Below are 23150 nucleotides of genomic sequence, written 5' to 3' on the forward strand. Positions count from 1 at the left end.
AGGAGGTGTTGTTTCCTGAGTGTAACACACATACCGCATTATAGTCTCTCATAGTCTACAAATTTCACAAATAAAAGAGACAATAACGAGGTGACTCAGCAACTACCTGGCAAGATGCTGAAGAAGCTTTCAGAAGACACTGAAGTCTACACACACACACACACCTATGTTTAAATGCAAGATAGAAAAAAAACAAATGCAGAAGCAGCAGGCCTTTAAGAAGTTCCTGTTGGTGCTCTAAAATTGTTTACTTACTCATCTTATTTGTTAAAAAAATGTAAACAGTTTGATTAATTTGTCTATATTTGTTAAAACACAACTTGGCGCCAGCTAAGTTCACAGTCATTGGTGGTACATGAATGTGAAATAGGAGTTAAGCATAGTCTCCAGGTGTCTGTCTTTGTCTCTCTGAAATGTGTGTGAGTGTACATGCATGCACCGCTGTAGAAAATCTAGCACTTTGTCTGTCTCACCACTTCAGATTGTCTGCCTTCCCTTATCACCTCCCTGACACTGCTTCGCCTGCCTCTAGCTCTCTGTAAGGGCCCCCAGGGGTCCCTGTGTCCTGTCAGAGTACCACTGAGCCTGACTTTCATTAGCCAGCACCCCACAGGCTCTGTCACACTGCGTAAACACACCCCAGCGACACGCGGCAGAATCGAGCTGCTGCCACCCAGACTCGTAGCAGAAGGCTGTTTTAGTCTTTCTTGGTTGCCAGCAGCATTGTACAGCATTGTTATCAAGATATCAGAATTTTGACAGAAATTATCAAAATATATTGAAGTGAATCCAACACCGAAAAAAAAAACAACATCCAGAATTGCTTCATTCTTGACATCCTCGTCTATGTACCGCGTTGAGTTTTTCTTGTCAGTTTTGTGTGAAATTGGTTATGTACTTGAATCCTAGTCTTTGTTTTGTACCCATGCACACTCGTGGTAGTATCAAAGAAAGCCCCAATCAAAATGTTGCTTGTCGTGCAACAGTGCCGTACAGTGGCTCTTCATCGGACACACTGGACTGCATGTAGGGATGGTGCATCATAGGAGGCGTAGAAACCTGCTACTCCTGCCAGCAGTGTTTAGTGTAGCAGATGGTGCTGAAAAGGGGGTTCAGAGAGAAGATGGATATGCGAGTAAAGGTTGTGTGGCCACCAGAAACATAGCCGAGCAGCCTCTTATTTCAGTGGCACTCTCTCTGTCTGTGTATATATTTGAAGCGATCTCCACGCTCAGCTGCATCTTTCTCTCTCTCCTCTCTGTCATTCTCTGGTACTGCTGTTCATCTGTCCGTCTCGTCTGTTTCCTGGCTCGGTATGTGCGTACGTGTGTGCATTTGTCTCTCTGGGTCATGGCGGGGTGGGGTTTGTTCTACCGGGTTCATGTTGTGGGGGATAAAGTAGGGCATGCATCCAGGAGGGCAATGCTTCAGCAGTTACACGGAGTCACTATGTACTCCCACGACGAGCACCACACCACCACCTCCTACTGCTGGAGTGAGAGAGGTAAGGGGGCTTCGGCCACACAAACCCATCCAACTGCTGTCCTGCTGACTAGTTTACGTTCGTCCGTCCATCAGTCAGAATGTCAGTCCGTCTTGTGGCCTTGTGTCATTTAAAACATGCCTAGAAGTGCCTGTTTTCTGTTTTTCTTGGAAGGACAAGGAGTCGCGTGATGACATCTTTTTTTTACAGTAACACACTGTACATCCAGCAAGGCCTTACACATACTTGATGTCTTTTCTTTCTGTTTGTTTTATTTAACAGGGAGAGTGCAGGTATAAATTGTGACATGTGGATAATTGATTCAAGAGATATAATGTATACAAACTCGCTAAAGTTAATTCTTTTCCCTTTTTAGGCTTTTATAACTGTTCAAACTATCAGACACATGAATTGATCAAATAGAATTATTTCTAAAAGTGCTTAAAAGTGTTGCTCAAAAATACCTCCATTAAGCATCTTTAGCAGATTAGTTAATCTGAGCTTCACATCTGCACACCAGGCTTTGCCCATCTGCAGTCGATGTTACATAAAGTCTTCACTTTGTGTAATATTAGGCCGGGAACGCGGTACTGCACATTTTCTGGCTCTGAATTATTCAGAAATGCAGCAATACAGAAATAGGAGGCTTTAAGTACACAATGGAGGACCTGAATGGGCAGCACTCAAATCTAGTGAATTTGGTGCAACTGACTGTGTGTGTGTGTGTGTGTGTGTGTGTGTGTGTGTGTGTCACTAAGCAGAATATTGTCAGTGAATAAAACTAGAGCAGGCTCAATAAACTAAGACATAAGTGTGTGTGTGTGTGTGTGTGTGTGTGTGTGTGTGTGTGTGTGTGTGTGTGTGTGTGTGTGTGTGTGTGTGTGTGTGTATGTGTGTATATACACAGGTTGTGGTGTGAAAATATGTTCCTGTCCAGCTGTCTCTTTGTAATGATTGATGACTTTGTTTCTCAGTGTACCACATCTATTCAGTAGTATATTTGTTGCAGTGTTTTACATCAGACACAATCTGCAGACAAGCCATGTTTAACTTTAAAAATGTTATTCACTTCTTATCACTCTCTCCTTACTGTACATTTTTTTTCTTTTTAACTGCTTGTCCTCTTACACTTCCATTCTTTCTTCTCTTTCACCATGTTGCTGCTCTCTTCCATCACTCTTTTACTGTTTCCATAAATTTCTACCCTTCAACACTTTCCTCTTTTTTTTTCTCTCGCCTTTTCTTCTTTTGTCATTACTTCACGTCTGCGTTCTCTTGCATTGTTTCTGCCTCCACCATGCTTCTGTGTTTTTGGCGGGTGCTGCTGTAGAGAGTCGTGAAAACTCCTTCAGCCGCTCGCGCAGCTCCAGCGTGTCCAGCATTGACCGGGACACCAAAGAGGCCATCACCACACTGCAGTTCGGAGAGTCCTATGGGCGCAAGAGTGATGCCCATCCCACCCCGTGTCTGTGGGTGGGCACGAGCTTAGGCGTGGCCCTGCTCATCCCAATGTCCATTCCCACCGACCATGAGGAGAGGATGGAGGAAGCTGTTACCATTGGCCCCAGCGGTGAGTACCAGTGAGACTGGTGCTGTGTTCCAAATGACCCACTTCCCTAAGTATCCTAACAAATAGTGCTCTGCCATGTCAGGACTCTTACTTATGTAGTACTTGAATTTTGACTGAGTAGTGCTGTTTCAAATCGCCATCCGCACAAATATGCACTGACCAGAAATACAGCATGTGAACACATCACCCGCCAAAATATCTGCAGCTTTGATTATTTTGCCAGAAATCAACGTGTTTTTGTGCCCTCTGTTTAACACACTCATTAAATACACTGATGACTTCTGTCCACCAGCAGTCGTGAAAAAGAAACACTTTTGTGTGGTGACTTCAGAAACGGTGGTGGCTTACTCGGAGGTCTTGATTTGAAAATTCTCCACATCAGTAGTCCCGCCCATAACTCAAAATAAATACAACAGATAACCGCTAAAATATATCAGAGGTTATTCCAGTAGAAAACACTTTCCACCCTAAATTCCATTAATTAACATATAAAAGGGTTTGAAGCAGTTTTCAGCCTCGTCACCAACAAAAAAGACAAAGACGTCAAAAATGTTTAATAAAGGCATTAAGAACCACAAAATAAAATCTGAATATATTGTACATTTTATTGTTATTATAATCTTAGTTGCATTCTAAAACTATTAACTCTGTATAATGGCAAGCCATAAACCTACTTTTACTCTGTTGAATTTTCATTTCAGAAACTTTTATTGAATATTTGTTTGCTCACCTCTGGCTTTGACGCTGTTAAAAGAGGTTTTATGCTCCACATGACAGACAAACAAATCCCTATGTGGATTGTTAATGTTTGAATGCACTCGCCTGGAAATATAATAAATGGACTATACCGCTGGACTATAATTTTTTTGTTTAATGGTTTGTGATGAAACTTGCACAGCAGGATTTAATGGAAATGAAGTGGGAATTAAATGGAGCCTTATTAACTGCTGGCCTGACTCAAAGCTGTGATCACTTTCATCAGTACAAAATGCCCAGATTACATTTGTTCACCTCATCTTTAAGTACTTTGCATTTGACAAAGACTCGATAAACTTTTGACCACATTAAATCATTTTTCATAAAAGACTAAGTCAGCATTACTAATGTTCTGAACATTAAACATGCATGAATTGATTTTTGCCCAGTTGGCAGCAAGTTGAGTTCAAGATACCAACAAAATATCACCTTCAACCTTAAATCTATCAAGTTCATATTGGTAATCAGGTATGGAAATGGTTTGTCATTACAAGTGCTTCCACATTACACAGCTCATCTGTGGTGCAGGGTAATATTAGTTAGAACAATACACTGTTTTTTCATCCATATCAAACATTAATGTTTATTTCTAATAATTATAACAATGCCACATCAAAAGACTCATACAGTGCTCAGCCTTTTGACCATCCAATCGTTGTAATGTAATTCATTTTTTTTTATGCTACTTTGATGTGAACAAAGTATTTCTCTATATGAATACAAGATACGCCCTCTTTACAAACCCAGGACACTGATATGATTAAAGAAATATTATCATTCATCCCTGGTCCACTTGAAATCTATAATTGACCCAAAAGGTCATAGAGAAAATGCAATGTTGATGTAGCACAAGGCTTTTAAACTAACAGCAGGTCATCATTTGGTGAGGAATTAAGTGCACAGTGTTGAGCTTTAAGAACAGCCTTTGGTCTTAGTCATACTTAAAGGGCTTCAAAGACCTCATTTGTTTCAATTAGATGGAATTTGTTAGCAGGGAGAGCTCACATCAGTCAGGTATGATCTTCCAAAATTCCGTTCTCTTTTTAATTTTTCATGTTTTCAGAGTAACGACAGATTTTGCTGCTGCATTGTTTTTGCTGTCTGAATAAACAAAACCGAGATGTTCAAAGCTGCATTTTTAGTCTAGAAATCCTGCAGTGTGGAGATAAAAAAAAAAAAAAAAAAAAAAAGGTCTTCTACTCAAAGTGAAAACATCAGTAGAGCCGTAAATCCAGGCCCTTTAAAGCAGCAGTTCTCTTGATACTAAACTTACAAGAAGCACGCTTATTACTGGAAGGTCACAAATTCTGTTTGAGGGAAAAATTGGCAAACTGGAAAGCAAGTATTGTTGAACTCTCTCTGTGTGTTTCTGTGATTTCCAGTGGATACTTTTTTTTTTTATCCAGCAGACGTTGTCTTTTAAATGTCAGCTGACTCTGTTGCTTGTGTCTGTAATGAATTACTTAGCAGCCAAAAGCAGATAACAAGTTATACTAGTCTCTTGAATATGAATATGTGAACCTCTGATTGCATCATACATTCATACTGACATTCAACTGTACATGACAAGCTCAACTCTCCAGCTTTTGCCAGTGACATTGCAGTCAGCACTTTCTTGGAAGTAGTGTGCTTTAATTTTGAAAGTTTCAGCCTTAGGCTATGTGCCTTCACCGATTCCTTTATACTCTCCATTTCTAGGAGGGGTCCTAATGCTGAAGGGCTCTGTTACACGCTTCAGCTTCTTGGACTGCATGGGCGCTCTCATTCAGAGCCCCTATGAGGTTTGGCGGGACCCCAACACCGCCGAGGACCCCGACCGACCACGGAAGCGCAAGCTGGTCCATTTTTCTCCGTCGTCCTCACAGGACGCCTGCGGAGAGGGACATTTGGCGGTGGTGTGCTCCGAGAGGCAGGCCAAAGTATTCCTGATGCCCTCACAGTCCTGCCTCTTTGTCCACAACATCACAGAGTCCTCCTTTGTACTGCGAGCCGACGTGGTATCTGTGTGTAACAGTGTGTGCCTGGCCTGCTTCTGTGCTAACGGACATGTCATGACTCTCAGGTAGGACTTCAGGCACTCATCAGAGTTCTGCATACACCTCGTACTTTTGACTGACCTTTTAGATGTTTGCGTTTACTGGTTTTAGTTTTTCTTCATGAAATTTAGATAATATATGTTTATTTTCATGTATCTTTCAGTGCCAAAGGATATTTTTTTTTGTCTGCAAGTTTTGGCTTAGACTAAAGCTGCACAATTAGCTGTATAATAATTGAAATCCCTGGATTAACAATTTAGTGGAATCGGTTGAGTGCACTATTGACCCTTTGCATTTAGAGTGCCTGCTCTGATGCCTCAAATAAAGTGTTTCCTATTCACAGGTAAGAACAATGGGATTAATTATTAGTATTGAATTTGAACATGCAAAGACCAACCACTTTTTCTAAATACGCCTTTGGATACAGGCGAGAACGTTTTCAGAGCAGAGAAAGTCTGCAAGTGACATGAAACTACTGAACATGTGGCTCTTTTCTGCTTGTTTGGATGCTAATTGGTGGCACCAGTTGTCTGGTGTAATTCATACCCCGTCTAGGAATCTCATGTGATCAGAAATTTATTTTATTTATAGTTGTGACAGGTGCTTTGCCAGTACAAAGACAGTTTTGTTAGCGAAAAATGAACTGCTTTGTTACAGAAGATGTACCAAAAATTAAAAAATATATATTTTTACATGTAACAGTTTGTCCCAAATTTGGCTCTGATGTGTGGTATGTTCTTATTTTGCAGAGTACAACTGATACAATGCAAACATTCATGGTGTCTAACACGCCTTTTGCTCTCTCTTTTCATTTGTCCCGCAGTTTGCCCAGTTTAAGACCGCTGATGGACGTCAATTACCTGCCTCTGACAGACATGCGCATTGCAAGAACCTTTTGCTTCACCAACGGGGGGCAGGCCTTGTATCTCAGCTCCCCTACAGAGATCCAGAGAATTACATACAGCCAGGAGATGTGTGACAACCTGCAGGTCAGCGTGTGCACGCTGCCCAGCAGTCTATCTATACATGACATAAACGCGTGTATTGATGTAAACATAATGTTCTTCCCAATTTTGTATCGTGCACTCGGACAATTATCTCACATTTTTATCGTGAGTTCAGAAAAGTATTGGTGCAATAAATAAGCAGAGGCCATGATTGGCAGCCTCAGCGAAGTCCAGAGCTGACAGCAGCCATTGAAGTGAAACGCCACACTTGTTGTATGTGGTATGAACTCGGCTGGGTTAAATATGGACATGGTTTTACAGAGTGTGTGTGTGTGTGTGTGTGTGTGTGTGTGTGTGTGTGTGTGTGTGCGTGCGTGCGTGCGTGCGTGCGTGCCTGTACGCATGGGTATATACGTAGATGGGTTTTCTTAAGAACCATCACTGCACTCTCACTGATAACAAATGTCTGTAGAGGCAGTATCATGATGCTGCCTTAGTGCCATCTACAGGCAACAGTGGCTTCTGGTTCTCGCCAGTCATGGAGGACATGTTGTCTGTGTATGCACACAAGTAAACTTATCGTAACACCAGCATTGCCATACAATTATATGTAAGGGTTCAATAGTCAAAGTGAAGACAACCATGCCTCCGGGTGACCAATCGGTTTTGTTGTTAAATCTTGAGTGCAAATACTAAGAATTTCTTGTTTTTCTTCATTTCATTCACTGCAGGAAATGCTGGGAGAGCTGTTTACACCAATAGAAACACCAGAGGCCCAGAACAGAGGATTTTTAAAGGGTTTCTTTGGAGGAAACGCCCACAATTTCGACAGAGAAGAGCTCTGTGCGTTTGTCTTTCTTTTCCTCAATCTACAGTGATTGATTCTACTATTGAACAAACCCACCGAAAAGATGCCACACGATTTTAATAATAGAAAACCAAGACATAAATGTTTTAAAGTTCAACTCCAGGGTTAACTTTTGAAGGCCATAATGTTATGTCAGAATGTGCATTATGGCTGTATATCTGTCATTTACATGTTGTTGTTTTTTTAATCTGATGTTGTGGACAGTCGGTGAAGCAGCAGCTGGGAAGGCCTCTCGGAGTCTGGCGCAGCACATCCCCGGCCAGGCAGGGTTGGAGGGCATGAAGGTGGCAGCTAGCGGAGTGGTGGGTGATCTGGCACGGGCCCGCGTTGCCCTGGATGAGAGGGGCCAAAGGCTCGGGGAGCTGGAGGAACGAACCGCCCTGATGATGACCAGCGCAGAGACCTTCTCCAAACACGCCCATGAGGTAAAAACATGACCACAAATTCCTGCCAAAAATGTCAATGAGCAATTCCCACCTTACATATTCAGAATTTTTAAAAAGTCTAAATGTATTTTTTTCAAGTTATGATATTCATGAACTAAAAATAAATTGTAACTGCAGAAAAATATTGATTGTTAATTGTGTTTTTGAAAATATAACATAATTGATGTTTAAAAAAAACAATCTTAATTATAGCAGTTATATAAATGAAATACCGCTGTTAAGATGTAAAAAAACAAAAACAAGCTCCATTGTTCTCATGTGATCAATATCTGTAGTATTCCTGAGGGCCAATTAGTTGAACAGTCAGTAGTAACAACAAAACCATCAGGAAAACAATGACAAAAAGGAGAATAAATACAACATAAAAAGCTGTTGAATTGTAATTTAAAAGGCCAATGGCAGCTGTTGCAATTGAGTTCTTCAGTCTATTTGTTGTGCCAGATGGAAGTAACATGAACTCTTTGAACATGGGGAGGCTCAGATTAGTCAAGGCTGAGTGAGCCTCCAAGGTCAGTGTTCTGACCTTGTACAGATAAGAAAGGTCATCCAAGGTTGCGCCTGCAATTTTGTATGCAATCTGTTCCTACTTTGGAGTCATATGATCCACACCAGCTTACAAAGGAAACTGAGAAGGACGTATTTAATTAAAGAAGAAAGAATCACTAATAAAAGCTTATAAACATTAAACCTACAGAGCCTTTGATAAAAATACATTCACTGATAGCTTTTCTAAACACAGCATCAGTTCAAAGTCCAAAGGTCTGCTTGTTGTCAATTACAGCGCCCAGATATTTGTAATGAACTAAAAGACCACTAAAAACAGAGATGAGCGTTGATTTTGCAAAATAATGTTTGTAATCTCACGATGTAATTTATTTACTCAAACGATATAAAACTGATGTTTAAAAAGGATGCATACAAAAAAAACTTGGTGTCATTCCAAGAAATCTAGAAAAGAAACTGGCTCCAGCAGGCGATGAAGCTATGATAACCTTTTATCCCTCTCCATCGACAGTGTGTGACTTTGTCTTTTTACAGGTGATGCTGAAGTGCAAGGACAAGAAGTGGTACCAGTTCTAATAGCAGGGCGGAGGGCGGAGGGCTGAGGGCTGAGGCTGCCCTTGGACTGCTGGGAGCTTCGTGCCGCGGCGGGACTTTCACTTTTAAAATGAAAGCAATTAAACGAGAGACACAAGAGTTACTTTGTCTTTACGGCTTCTGGACTGGGCTACATGTACGGCACCGTCACATTGCTGAATGACGAGGACGGGCTTGTTCCTTGTCTAGACACTCAGTGATAAGGACAGAAATAGGATGGAGGCATTTGAAGGTCTGAAGATGGAACTGGAAAATATCTGGCAAGTCGTGCGTGTGTGTGTGTGTGTGTGTGTGTGTGTGTGTGTGTGTGTGTGTGTGTGTGTGTGTGTGTGTGTGTGTGTGTGTGTGTGCGTGTGTGTGTGCGTGTGTGTTTTTGTGTGTGCTCGCGTGGTTGGGTTTTCTGGACCTTACTGTGTAGATACTCAAAAGTTACGAAACCAACAAGAAATGCATGAAACAACAATGGATGACTATTAAAAATATACAACTGCCATATTAAAAAGCAGCATGCTACTTTAACAGGAGATTCAAAAGTATTAAAAAAAAAGAAGTTTTATTTATGATGTAAGCCAACAACAGAAACTATGAAAAACTTTATATTTTTTGAGATATTGACAAAAAACTATATATAAAAGGGAAATGTATACCCGCATTGCTATTAAGATAAATCTTGTGTTACTTTCCCTTTTTTATTTTAATTTTTTTGGTTGATTTTAGTTTGTTTTCTTCGTCTAAGCAAATATTACTTGACACAATATAAATGCACATAGTTAACTTTATCGACACACATTTAGCTTAATAATGCTAAAACGTTGTTCTCATTTCAATTACTCTGGGCTGCACAGTGCAAGTATAAATCAGTAGTATTAACACTTAACTCTGCACAGTCTAATCACACTGATCTCTTTTCACTTGTTGGCTGCTGCTACTTACAAAAGTATTAAATGATGATGAGGGATAGCGCACCCCTCAGCTACAGTTGTATGAAAACAGATACTGGAGAGATTAGCGCGAGACGTAAGCAAAGGCTGAGAGAGATAAAAGCATATTCTGAACAGTGTGTTTATATCTATAGTATAAAACTATATACTATTCACGTGCCATAAACACCAAGATGGAGGAATCCACTCACTGCAAACTAACTAACATAGAGCTAATGTGTGGTAGTCATCACAGGTTTCCTGTTGATCACAACAGATGAGACATTCATACTTGGAGTTGGCAATAGAGGGCATTTATCCAAGTTTAATAAGTCAGTTTTCTTTATGAAAAAATATATATATGAGGGTGTTTTTATTTATTTATTTGATTGTCACTGGATCACCATTTGAGTCTTTAGCTGCCTTTGTCAGATGTGCGCATTAGGTTGTGTGTGTGTGTGTGTGTGTGTGTGTGTGTGTGTGTGTGTGTGTGTGTGTGTGTGTGTGTGTGTGTGTGTGTGTGTGTGTGTGTGTGAGTGAGTGAGTGAGTGAGTAAGAAAGAGAGAAAAAGGGAGAAAGAGTGCCACAAATGTTCAATGGGACTCTTTCTCTGCCAAAAGCAATCTAAAATGAATGACACCCTCCCATCTCTCTCCACCTCAGTCTTGTGGTTTGTGCATTTCCAGCGTTAAACCCCGAGCAGTCCCCTCCTCATAACAACAGACAATACTCATGATGATTGTCGCTGTCTTTGTGTCGGGAATACTAAGAGGAGTTGGAATCACATCTGTTTAATCTCTGCCGACTCTCTCGTGAGTTGTTTATCAGTGAATGGTTTCAGGAGAAGTAACAGTATTTTTTTTTTTTTTTTTGTGATGTTCAGATGTTGAGTCAGTGAAGAAACTATGTACATGTGTAAAACATTTGCAACAATTTCAACTGAAAGCAAATATGTTTCTTTTTTTTCTTTTTTTCAATATTGTTCTTGATGACTATGATATCCTTGTGTCGCGGTCCTATATTTGATGGTAATGGCCTCTTAACTGAAGGCTCTTGTATTTTAAAAACAACAAATGTTTTATGATACATGGTTGTGTGTCATATTGTGATTGTGTTGTATGTCAGTGGGTAGCCACACGACACGGGCAAACAGCATCAAGTGAGGAGGACATTTTGTACTTGTGTATTTGTCTGTATTTTAAATTGATCTGCAAAATCAATCGGAGGATTGTTGATATCCATCTCTCACACATTAGACCTTAATGGACATGAGCATTAACTCGTATGAAGTAATGCGCCTTGATCATGTTGGCATCACTCCCACACAAAATATGCACACAACACACACTCAAAGCCTAAAAGACTAAAAGACACAAGTGAATCTACATTGCTTGTCATTCCTGCCTGCTTTGTGTCAGGCTGCTGAGACATTCCTCAGGCTTAAATGGCCTTCAAACCCGTTTATTTTAACTCACCTGAAAGCGTAAAGCCGAGCTCCGTGGATTTCAGGAATTACATGATTTGATTCAATTGGGTGTGTCTTAAACATGTCAAAATGGTGATGATAATAATAATAATAATAATAATACATTTCTCTCCTGTCTCCGTACCGTCAAATTTGTGTTCAGTGTTGTTCTTTCAATGGCAGAGAAAACACAAAAAAACAAAACAAAACCAAATAAGATTCAAAAAAAAAATTCCGACTTCTGCTGACAGGGTGTTTTGTTAGGATGTTTTTAGTTTCTATGTTTTTGGTTTTGATATCAACTGTACAGTTCAATCTTGGGTGAAAGGTAAAACAAACAAAAAAACATAAAAGATATTCTTGGGATATTTTCTCTGTATATGTTGTACCTGTTACTGCTGGTACTGTATCTGGTATTCTGGCTCTGTCTAAATCACTGGAACTATGTAGTTCTTCACACTGTAGTATGCTGAAAACGCATTTCTTTGGGTTTCTCAAGGATGGCAGCAAAGTTTGTCTTATTTAAATGGATTCTACCACTTTTTGTTCTTCTTGATATTATACTAGTGTAATAGAAATTACTTGACAAAAAAGATCTGACAATATGTTGATGCAAAAGCAAACTGAAATAAACATTGATTGATGTACACAGTTGAGAGCACTGTTTCACCGGTTCCTAACCAAGAATCAACATTTTGTTGTTATGGAAGTGATTTTGCTGAATGATAGAGGACCAGTTGGGTATGTGTGTCCAGGCCATCCCGTAAGTGACCATTTTGGCCAGCTGCATATAGAGACCAAGCTTTTTTAATTATTATTATTATTATTATTATTATTATTGTTACCCCCCACAAAGAAGGTTATGTTTTTGGGGCCGTTTCTTTGTATGTTTCTTTGTCAGCAAGCTTATGAAAAAAAAACTACCGGATGAGACAAATTATTTTTTTTACTTTCATTAACATTCTGAGATATGTTATCTCTTGTATTCTATATCTTAAAATCCTGTAGATGGCAGCAAAGTTAGATAGTGACAAAACATAGGCTATTCTGGAGACATGATTACTCTGTATCACAATCCACATTCACAGGTTTGAATTATCCTCTGGGATATACACTTGCTAAACTTAGTGCAGCATGCAGTCATTATATGGCGCGCCATAGGTGTTCTGGGGAAGAAATTTGGCCCTGCATCGGGAGCAAACCCGCTGCAGCATGCTCTCATGCGCACACTGAGTGACAGGAACACAGAGAGGGCCTGTAAAAACCCACCGGGATTTGTCCCAGTATTCCAGATTACCCGTACAAAGCTGTGGAGCACTCGCGGGCAGTTTTTTCATAGGAGTAGAAGTGCAAGCATTACAAATGTAACATCACCTCGATGGTAAATATTTCCAGATATTTTTAGATGGTGCAGAATTGCATATCATTAAGTGGACTATTGGCCTTGGTCGAGGTCTGCACTCTTTGAGTGCCTTTTATTACAGTAACCGCAATTTTATCCTCAGTGTAATTTACCTTCGATCACTCGGAAAAGCTTAGCCTGAAAATTATCACGCAAGAAAATGCAGTTCTTTGACATATTATTACCCTAATAGTGAATCTCTTTTTCTATATTCCATTCATCTTTCACAATCCTATAACTCTCCCAAAATGAAAATTTAATAGCATTATAACTTTCAAAGGGGCCCTTTTCTTTATTGAGTAGCTTCCTTTTTTCTTTTTCTTTTTTTGCATTAAACGTACTTTTTAATTAACTATAATTTTAGTGCAAGACCTCTACTTATAAGGAAGCACTTTTACAGTTTGGTTTCCCCACTTTCACTTTAGAAACGGATATGGATCCTTCATTGCCCCCGTAAGACATTGGTCAGTGAGAACACGCAGAGTTTTGACTGTGTGCAATGATTTTGAATAGAAAATACGCTTAAAACAACGTATCGCCGAAACCATTTATAATCCCATCACATTCACTCAGTTTTCCACTGGCATCCAGCAGAGCCCGCAAACTTCCGGGGTTTGCGTCCAATCACATTTTGAGCTGGGAGTCGCTCGGTCTTTTCGGCCAATCGGGTCCAGTTCAGACGGAGGGGCGGTCCAAGAAACCTCGGACGGGCTGCGTCCTAATCCCGCCCCCCCTCGTTCATTCACCAGCTTGTTTACTGGACTTCACAAGATTTTTTTTTTTTTTTTTTTTTTTGGAGCAAACTGAAAGAAGGGAGGCGGGGAAGGGAAGGGGGGGGGCACGACTCGGTTCCTCTGAATAAATAACAGAATAACCAAAAACAATGAGCTCATGTCAGCCAAAGTAGTGGCAGTGCCACCGCTTGTCTTTGTGTAACTGCAAATGGAACCGGTCCAAACCTCAGTTAAAACAGTTCCTTGAAGACGCGCGTTCATTTGGACGTTAACCCGCGATGGACAGCAGACGTCTTCGAGGAGAGGAGTGATTAACGGAGGGTTGAACGCGGGACGGTCGGCGGTATGTCTCTCCGGCTCGTTCCGTGGTTGCTGCTGCTGCTGCTGCCCTTCTGTCTGGGTGTGTTCGCGCATGAGCTCCCGGGGGCCCGGGCTGGCTCGGTACCCAGTGCCGCAAAAACTTTGGTGTGGGGACCCGGACTAGAGGCGAACATCGTCCTTCCGGCTCGATTTTTCTACATCCAGGCGGTGGACACCTCAGGGAAGAAGTAAGTAACTCGAGCCGGGCCTGCTGTGGCGCCTGTGTCGGTGACTAATACGCGTTTTTTTTGTTGTTGTTTTTTTTTACAACCTTGTTGTATTCTATTGAAAAATGATGATCTTTCCGGGTGTTGCACTGAACTCTGTGACCTGCGGCCAGGCTCGCCCTGCACAAATCACAAGTTGTCACGGCTAGAAATAAGAAATAATAATAATACAAAAAAAAAAAAAAGGTTGAATAACTTGTTTTAGTTTTGTTGTTTGTGTGCCAGAAAATGTTTCCGGTTCATCTTCAGCTTTTTTTTTTTTTTTTTTTTATGCTCAAACAAAAAAAAAAGTAGCATATGGGTAAAATTCTGATGTCTTGTTTTCCAATTAAGAAATTCATATATTCGTTGTAAGAGACCCACAGCTTGTCCAAATGTAGTTGAGGCATTTTACAGTACAAATGTACAGCCAGTACATTTAATATCCACTTTCTTCTCCCAGAGGGAATTATGTTACAATGTCCCACAAACATTTAAGTACACCTTACTCTGTATTTAATTAATCTTTTAAATTAGAAATGTAGATGGCTACAGAATAATGAATAAATACTATTAAAGTTAACATGATCTATTTTCCTATTTATTTAAAAAAAAAATAACCTCCACTTTTTTGAGGGAAGACAATATCACCGTTTATCTGCATGACCACCAATAAAGGGCAGCGTTGTAAATCTATCGCATCTGGGTGTCGCAGGACATTTGAAATTGTATACTAGTAAATAGTGAGAAAGCAGACATGAAAGTTTGCACACCCCAGGCACAAAAATGTTAGACAACCTATAATGACCTCTTTCAAGAAACAGCTGCAAGGGCCCATTGAAACTATCCTACTCAGCATGTATCACTTTCACACATGCTTCGGTTCGGTTCCATTCATGCCTCTTACGACAACAACAAAAAAGTATTGTTGTCTGTCTGGTACTGAGGAGACACAATATCAGCGTGATAACACAATGGAGCAGCGAAATCTTATCAGCAACGCACTGTTTTTAAACCTCATGTTGTTATATTTAATGACAATGTCATCATAAGTTATTAGAGCAACAATATGGATAGTTCATTAGGCCTCTATAATCGTTAACATACAGACAACGCAAGCAGGAGTTTCTATTGCAAAACAGTGCATCGTCCTTAACTAGCAAAGTCTGCAAACACCTTTAAAACTTTATTTTTAAAGGTACAGAGTACGAGTTCATAGCCAATACAACACAAACTGTGGGTTAGTGGTGTGACAAACCATACGGACGACTTCAGATAATGTACTTACCGAACTAACAAAAGGTTGATTTCACTTGTGAAGTTTATAAAATGATAATACATTGTTTATTCTAAACACATTTGTATTAATGGTTATGTCAGTTAAAACAAAGAACACAACAAAATAAAGAATATATATATACTGTCAGCTGAATAAAAAAAAAAAACAGTTCCAGGAGCCATCAACATATGTTCTGTAGATGGAGAATTTGACTTGTATATTATATTTGGTGTTGCGCATGTGACTCGGTTTGACTTCTCTCCCAGCGGCGGTACATTTTCCCTTTTCTCCTCCGCACAGCTTAACAACTTCACCCGGTGAGAAGACCTTCGAAGTGAAGATCGACTCTCCAGTGGAGCCGTTCACCAGAATCTGGATCCAGGTCCTCGATCGTCAGGATGGGTCGTTCCTGGTTCGCTATAGAATGTACGCCACCTACACCGACCTCCACGTCCATATTTTGCTCAACAACAAGCACGTTGCCAAGTCCCCGTTTATCCTCAAAGGTAGAACACAGCTTGAGCTGTCCTCAAAATGTGTTTTGGGATGAGAAGATATTAAACACGTTCTTATCCGTATACTGTATGTTACCAATGTTTTTCCTCCGCAGGCCCAGTTTATCATGAGGGCTGTCACTGTCCCCAGCCCAGTGGCTCTGTATGGGAGACCCACATGCACTGTCCTCAGTCCTTCCCCCAGATAGACAGGGACCTGTCCCTTTATACGAGTGTCGACCCGGATCGCAACGATCAGGAGATCCCGCAGCGCTTCGGACAGCGGCAAAGCCTCTGCCACTACACGATCAAAGACAACAAGGTACGCCACACCCGGGGCCATTAGAAACACCCAAAAACGCAAGAAACAAACAGCATCAGCAATGAATATCAGCTTTACTATACTAAATGTATTAAATATCCATTCTTTATACTGCAGCCAATGAAATAACAACTCGCACAACTGTCAGACCAGGTGATGAAGAAATTCTCGCTGTAAATACAGCTACAAAATGCTAATCAGTCGGGGTTAGAGTTCAGGTTGGAGGCCATGTAATAATGTAAAGTCAGTCAGCAGGGCCTGGAGCTGTAAGAGGAGCGTGTCAGCCGAGTGTTCAAGGGTACAATCTTCTCAAAATTCCGACGCTGACGTCAATCCCGGTGGCTGTAACAGTGATGTGTCTAAAGCCCCGTTCACACAGAGCTTCGCATTACTTGGGGACATTCGGTGATTAATCAGTTGTTGATGATCTGTAGTCCGATTGGAATTCATGCAGTGACCTCCAAATGTGTGTAGACTGCTTTATAGCTACTTTAAGAATTTGAATTTCAAAACAACGAGACAAAAGTAGAGACTGGCTGTTAGCATTGGGCGTTAGCTGGCAGAATTTATTTCAAGTTATTTATACGCACATTCATTTAGTCTTTTTATACAAGTAGTCATTTTAACATTGAGCCCCCTTTTTTTTTTTTTTTTCAGATGACCAGTTCACAATTGAATGTCAAAAGTAATAAAAGTGATAAAGTCTAACATTTGGCCTTTAATGTATTGACAACATCAAGCCTACAATCCAATGACATAAGGGAACATTTAGTTTCTTCTTTGGAAAATCTAAGACCAAATGTTATTATAAAATAATACTTTCTGTTGTGTGTGTGTGTGTGGGTTTTTTTTTTTTAATGCTTTTTGTTCTCTTCAGGTGTATGTGAAAACGTTTGGAGAGCATGTGGGCTTTAGAATCTTTATGGATGCCATCCTCCTGTCACTCACCCGGAAGGTAAGCTGTTCTTCTACTACCTGGGTAACACTAAAACAGTCTTCTTTTCCGCACATGGCAGCATTTTATGCTGAACTTGTCACTTCTAAATTACATCTATTTGTTTATTGAGAGTTGATGGTACTTTATAAAGATTCAATGTGTTCAGTTTTGTGCACAACGTTAATTTGCAAACAGGGTTATGCAGCAAGGTCTCTTCTGTTATTATGCAGTGTTATTTTCCCAATCATTTTTTTAATGGATAGAACTCCTCTTTGTATTGTTAAAGAGGACCTTCTCTGCGGGGTTGTGTTGTGTGTCCAGGTGCGGCTCCTCGATATGGAGTTTTTTGTTAATCTGGGGGACTGGCCTTTGGAGAAGAGGAAACCCACAGAGAAGATTCATCCTATCTTTTCTTGGTGCGGCTCCAACAGCACCAGAGATATTGTTATGCCCACGTACGACCTGACGGAGTCCGTCCTTGAGACCATGGGAAGGTAAGGATTTGCACCAATAACAAAAAAAAACGGTCAGCAGTTTTCAATTAAGATAACAGATTCATGAACACTTACGCATACTCAGTATTACTGAGTTTGCACAGGGGTTAGCAATGTAATCACAGTAAAAGTGGGCAGGGTGATAGCTTCATTCGCCACGTTAGACCGACCACAAAACTCGTCATGAAGATATCCCAAAATGTCCTGCTTTCCTTCGCCGATGACAGAGAGGACAAAGCATGTGCGTACAGCCTGCCGCAATGCAGACTGAATAATGGACCCAAAATAAACCCGTGTCACGATGCTCATTATTTCCTCATCTCACCTCTCTGCCTTTAAATAATTATATAATGCAGCTGCGCAAAGTGTGACATGACTAATTTGTGTCTGACAGCAATAAAGCAATCATTTTTTTTCCCCCTCATCTATAATGAGTCAGAAAAATAGCTCCTCATAACCGTGGAACGGTGTCATTGCCATCATTTCAGTTGACGTTGAGCACTGTGTCCATCCAATGAGCAGAGTCAGCCTGGACATGATGTCAGTTCAGGCCAACACAGGGCCGCCTTGGCCAGAGAAGAACGCCACGGCCTTCTGGAGGGGGCGGGACAGTCGGCAGGAGCGTCTGGAGCTGGTCAAGTTGTCGAGGGCTCACCCCGACGTCATAGATGCTGCTTTTACCAACTTCTTCTTCTTCAAACATGACGAGAGCCTCTACGGGCCGCTGGTCAAACACGTCTCATTCTTTGACTTTTTTAAGGTGAGAGTGCCGCAGGGTGGCGTATTTTCTAAGATCATACCTTTTCTAATTATATTACGTAAAAATGCTAAATAAAACTGCTACCACTGCAATACCCAGCGAGAATTGCCTTCACTAGGCAAGTATTTACAGCAAACTCAAACAAGCGTAATGAACTCAATCAATGGAGCATAAAAAAACAGCAATGAGCTCGAGTAAACTAGTTTCTTCTGATGAAATTAAAGCAACTAAAACACAGTCGAAAAGTCAGTTAATAAATCATCTTTTTTTAATGTTTATTCTTTGTCCACCGTCAGCACAAGTACCAAATAAACATTGACGGCACGGTGGCAGCGTATCGACTGCCTTACCTGTTGGCAGGAGACAGTGTGGTCTTAAAGCAGGACTCTGGCTACTACGAGCATTTCTACAACGAGCTTCGGCCGTGGGAGCACTACATCCCTGTGAGAGCGGACCTGGGAGACCTGATGGAAAAGATCCAGTGGGCTCGAGACAACGATGAAGAGGTGATGAGGATTCGTAGTGGAACTCTAATCCCTGAATTTCTATATTACTAGAAATAGGTTTTAACCTTCTTTGGAACGGAGTCAATTTTGTCTTGTTACAATGATTCTTGCTGTTTTTCAGGCAAAGAAAATTGCACGTGCAGGCCGGCAGTTTGCCCGCAATAATCTCATGGGAGACAGCATATTTTGTTACTACTACAAACTTTTCAAGGTAACATTTCTGCAGTTGCAGATTTATTTACACTGATATATTGATAAAGTTAAGGTACTACAAAAAACAGCATCAACGGTAGTGTACTTTCCCATTGTACTGTTTTTCGTCTTGCAGGAGTATGCCAGACTCCAGGTGACAGAGCCAAAGGTCCGTGAGGGCATGGAGCTTGTAGAGCAGCCCACTGATGAACTGTTTCCATGTTCCTGCCACAGAAGGGTAAGAAACCTAAATGTCCCTTTGCATCAAACACCACCTGCAGTTGTTTTGTATATTTTGTACCATTATACAGTGCGTGGTGCCCTCTGGTGTACGTAAAGTGACACTGCACCTACTTACAACGCTGGAAGATTCACTTTTTGGAAACAAGTTTCAATAAAATGTGAAATAATATAAACCTAGCTAATAATTTAGTTTAAAAACTGTGCCCGTTTCTGATTTCTAATATGAGTATTTTTGTTTGTTTTTTCAGGCAAAAGATGAACTTTGATCGACTTTTCTGTCACATGGTTAAAGAGCAATTCTTCATATGTGATACAGTATACTGCCAAATACTTTTTTTAAAATGTGGATCAAATGTATGACTCTGATATGAATATTGTCTTCTCATACTTTAATAAATTGGTTTTTTTGACTTTGTGTCTGTTTTTCAGGGGGTTTTTTTCTTGTAAAGTGATTTGTTTTTTCTTCCAGTTGGGATCATTTACATATACAAAAACATTTTAAAGTGATGTTTAACAGGTTCAAACTTGGCGTGAAGTATTGATGTAGTCGTTTACAACTGATGACCAATTAGTTGATCAAAGGGGGCATTGAGATAGTCGTCAAACAAAAAGAGTGCTGCAGACATGCTGGAAAAATGAGAGTACTCAAAATAGTGCCATGTAATAATTTTTGTTAGGACAGGAAATCAAATGAGAATCTATGATTAATAGTTTAGTGAGACTGTTCTGTGGCCAGTTAGATTTGTCTGGCTATAAGAAATCCTGTTTGTAGATTTGAAATTGCTTAAATTCAAACCTAAACATAGTAATAACGGTGCTGTTTAAATCAATGAATAATGTAGTTATAGAGACCTAAAGTATAAAGTCTATGTTCACATTTTTACAAATGGATCTGCAAACACAGTTGTGCCAAGTTACCAAGAAAACATCTGATTGTTTAAATGTGTACTGTTGTGAATTGGTGGCCATATTGCTGGCATCAGCATTAATTTAACATGTCAGCAGCGGCAAAAACACTAATAGGATGTGATTTGGTGTCAGCAAGTATTTAGACAGGCACATCCAGAAGTCAGCAGGATTTGATTTATGAAATATTGATTGCCAACTCAAAAGGTTAGCCTAGATGGCAGTCAGGAGAGAGTTTGCATAACATTAAACGTATTAAATCTGAGGTGGAAGGCACCGTTTGAAGGGAAATAATCAAATAATCACAACAGTATTGTAGCGGTGTGACAAAATTAAGACACATGACATACAAAATAAAGTGGGAACGGTAAGAAATAGTGGAACCAACAGGAAAGAGCAAGTATTTACATTAAGGAATAGTAACAGCAACGGGAATAATGGTCTTTTTTAATTTATTTTTTCTTATAGGAGAAACCAGGTGGCCATTAGTATTACTGTCAAGAAACAGACAGTGGAGTAGTCTACTTCCTGCTTTAATGCAGGAAATATGAGGAGGACAGAAGGTAAATGGTTGCATGTTTAAAGACGTCAGGTCAAGTGGAGGCCGTGGTTAAACATCTGCTTGACTAGTAGGACATGGTGGAAATTCATATTTAGGTTTTTGAACGCAACCTTACAAGACTGTCGCAAAATTGTACAGCAGTGGATGATTAAAACCGGAGGGAGGCAGTAGTACAACTTAAAGGATGCCAACAGTCGTAAAAAAAAAAAAAAAAAAAAACGAAAGGAGAGTAAAGCTGTAGTGACGCCTCCTAAACGCTAGGTGTCACTCCTCTGTGGTCAGGCTCCGCTGTCCGGATTCACCAGCGGCAACGTTTGGCCTGTAATGGACAGATTTGACGAGGTAAATATCGAAAATGAACGACAGTACACGATTACCTTCAACAAGATGCGAGCCAGAGTTAAATTTGGAGTGAACTGTAGCTCCACCCGGGGGGTGCCTTGTTAAGTTTGGGTGGGGGTGACGTTAAGGATGCAAAAGCACCGACCCGCATACATCTGTCGGAAGTCCACCAGTGACACAAACAGGGCTGGAGGAGATGCGCAACGAGACAACTCGGTTCCAGTTTCATGTACTTGGCTCTCATCTCAGTGAATCTCTGGTTAATGGCGCAGTGCCGTTTTCAATAGGAACAAAAGCTGCAGTGTGATATAAAAAGAAGGAGCTCATTCAGCTTTTACTGACTACTTTTAAACAGTTTTCACACACGTCTGTACCCTGCACGACGTGATGGTTAAACGTACATTTACTCAAGTACAGTAGCTACAAGTTTGAGGTATTTGTACTTGACTGGTACTTTATACTGCGCTACATTTCAGAAGGAAATATTGCAGTTTTTGTTTTTTTGTTACTGCTTTAATCCAACAGCTGTAGTTTTTAAGATGAAAATTTGACACAATGGATATGATCACCAGCTTTTACGATACCAAAGGCAGGACTTATACTTGTAATGGAGTATTTTTTACTTTTACTGTATTTGTACTTTTACTTGAGGATCTGAATATTTCTTCCGCCGTCGCTGCTCCCCGACTCTCAGGAAGGAGTGAAGGTGTCGTTTGGGACAAAGCATCTGGATGCTGCCTTGTGTGTACCCACCTCTACAAAAGATGTTCACACAGCTGTCATACTCACACACGGTGCCGGTGGAGACATGAACTTCAAACATCTGGTTTCTCTGTCAAGTGCTCTGGCGTCAGCTGGCTTCCTCTGCTGCCGTTTTACATGCAAAGGTTTAAACTTGGGTTATAGAGTGGAGGCCTTCCATGCAGTGTGGGTGAGTATGCTCATTTATTCAAAAGAAAGACAAGGCATCATAGTCGACGTACAAAAAAAATGATTTCTGTGGTTCTGTAATATTTTTGATTGAGCATTAATAACTTTTTTTTTTTTTTTCCCCTGTAGGATTACTTGAAATCACTAAAGAGGTTTACAATAAAACAGGTGTTTTTTGGAGGTAAGCAGCAATAGCAGAATGTTTAAAAGAAGACTGATAAGTTCATCACTTTTCCAAGTTTTGAAGTTAAGATATTCATCCACAGGCAGATCGATGGGATGTAGAGCTGCTGCAGCTCTCGCGAGGCGGCTGGGGGAGGAATCAGAGGAGGATGCAGCGCAGGGTGTCATCTGCCTGTCTTTCCCCCTGCACCCGCCGGGACAGAAACACGCCCATTACCAGCGCAGTGAAGATCTGAGGATGCTGCCTGAGCTCATGCGAGTGCTGTTCGTGTCGGGCACTAAGGACGACATGTGTGACAGGGTAAGAAATGCATGCTGGGTTGATTGCAATTTAGTATACAGCATATGTTGTGCTTCGATTGTTTCATTGTCCCATCATTAAGTTTGAATTACATGACATGTGCCACGTAAGTAATTTGGTGCTCTGTTTCTTGCCCAGGTCCTTTTTAATGGGATGGTTCAAGAAATGAAAGCTCAGGTTGAGGTTTTCTGGCTACAAGGAGGCAGCCACGGGCTGGCGGTGAAAGGAAGGTCTGAGGATTCAGTGTTGGAGGAAGTGAACCTGAAAGTCACCACGTGGATCCGTGAACACGGAGCATAGATTAATTCATGTAATCACGTTCTTATTTGTTTGTTTTATTTTGTTCTTCTTTTTGAATAAAGAATATTTTCTTCCACAATGAATGTGTATGTGACTAAATGTTGCATG

The 23150-nt window shown here is 40.6% G+C and overlaps 3 protein-coding genes across 19 annotated transcripts in view; all 3 read left to right on the forward strand.

Annotated features, from left to right (window-relative positions):
* The window catches only part of stxbp5l (syntaxin binding protein 5L), a 129597-nt gene extending 117357 nt beyond the window's left edge, over positions 1–12240 (forward strand). For 9 of the 16 annotated variants that reach the window (XM_069154715.1, XM_069154719.1, XM_069154717.1 and 6 more), the window contains 7 exons: positions 1400–1504; positions 2814–3053; positions 5508–5871; positions 6669–6834; positions 7524–7635; positions 7865–8085; positions 9145–12240. In XM_069154715.1, the coding sequence (XP_069010816.1) occupies positions 1400–1504; positions 2814–3053; positions 5508–5871; positions 6669–6834; positions 7524–7635; positions 7865–8085; positions 9145–9186 (1250 nt within the window). In that variant the 3' untranslated portion in view covers positions 9187–12240. The remainder of the gene's footprint in view (positions 1–1399; positions 1505–2813; positions 3054–5507; positions 5872–6668; positions 6835–7523; positions 7636–7864; positions 8086–9144) is intronic. The other 7 variants (XM_069154722.1, XM_069154727.1, XM_069154730.1 and 4 more) reach the window with 2 other exon arrangements.
* Positions 12241–13836: 1596 nt separating this feature from the next.
* On the forward strand, positions 13837–19933 carry poglut2 (protein O-glucosyltransferase 2). Its single transcript, XM_069154732.1, has 10 exons — positions 13837–14273; positions 15871–16076; positions 16181–16386; positions 17264–17341; positions 17645–17817; positions 18340–18577; positions 18874–19083; positions 19205–19294; positions 19412–19513; positions 19767–19933. Exons 1-10 carry the CDS (start codon positions 14071–14073, stop codon positions 19782–19784), a joined length of 1524 nt encoding a protein of 507 aa, XP_069010833.1. The 5' UTR covers positions 13837–14070; the 3' UTR covers positions 19785–19933.
* Positions 19934–21269: 1336 nt separating this feature from the next.
* Positions 21270–23121, forward strand: tex30 (testis expressed 30). 2 transcript variants are annotated; one of them, XM_069153628.1, is made up of 5 exons: positions 21270–21328; positions 21980–22259; positions 22388–22439; positions 22525–22742; positions 22881–23121. In XM_069153628.1, exons 2-5 carry the CDS (start codon positions 22137–22139, stop codon positions 23040–23042), a joined length of 555 nt encoding a protein of 184 aa, XP_069009729.1. In that variant the 5' UTR covers positions 21270–21328; positions 21980–22136; the 3' UTR covers positions 23043–23121. The 2 variants fall into 2 exon arrangements, with proteins under 2 accessions (XP_069009729.1, XP_069009728.1); XM_069153627.1 differs by having other exon boundaries at positions 21275–21328; positions 22023–22259.
* Positions 23122–23150: the final 29 nt, after the last annotated feature.

This window comes from Embiotoca jacksoni, unplaced genomic scaffold (genome assembly GCF_022577435.1).
Source record: "Embiotoca jacksoni isolate LCO1_2020_lvr unplaced genomic scaffold, fEmbJac1.0.p SCAF_2, whole genome shotgun sequence".
In the NCBI taxonomy this organism is placed as follows: Eukaryota; Metazoa; Chordata; class Actinopteri; family Embiotocidae; genus Embiotoca; species Embiotoca jacksoni.

Excerpts from the sequence above, each read along its gene's own strand:
- poglut2 (XM_069154732.1), top strand. The coding sequence starts at position 14,071 with ATGTCTCTCCGGCTCGTTCCGTGGTTGCTGCTGCTGCTGCTGCCCTTC. Across the intron at positions 16,077-16,180 it reads GTCCCCGTTTATCCTCAAAG|GCCCAGTTTATCATGAGGGC; the intron begins GTAGAACACAGC and ends TTTCCTCCGCAG. Across the intron at positions 18,578-18,873 it reads CATTCTTTGACTTTTTTAAG|CACAAGTACCAAATAAACAT; the intron begins GTGAGAGTGCCG and ends GTCCACCGTCAG.
- tex30 (XM_069153627.1), top strand. Across the intron at positions 22,260-22,387 it reads AGGCCTTCCATGCAGTGTGG|GATTACTTGAAATCACTAAA; the intron begins GTGAGTATGCTC and ends TTTCCCCTGTAG. Across the intron at positions 22,440-22,524 it reads AAAACAGGTGTTTTTTGGAG|GCAGATCGATGGGATGTAGA; the intron begins GTAAGCAGCAAT and ends ATTCATCCACAG.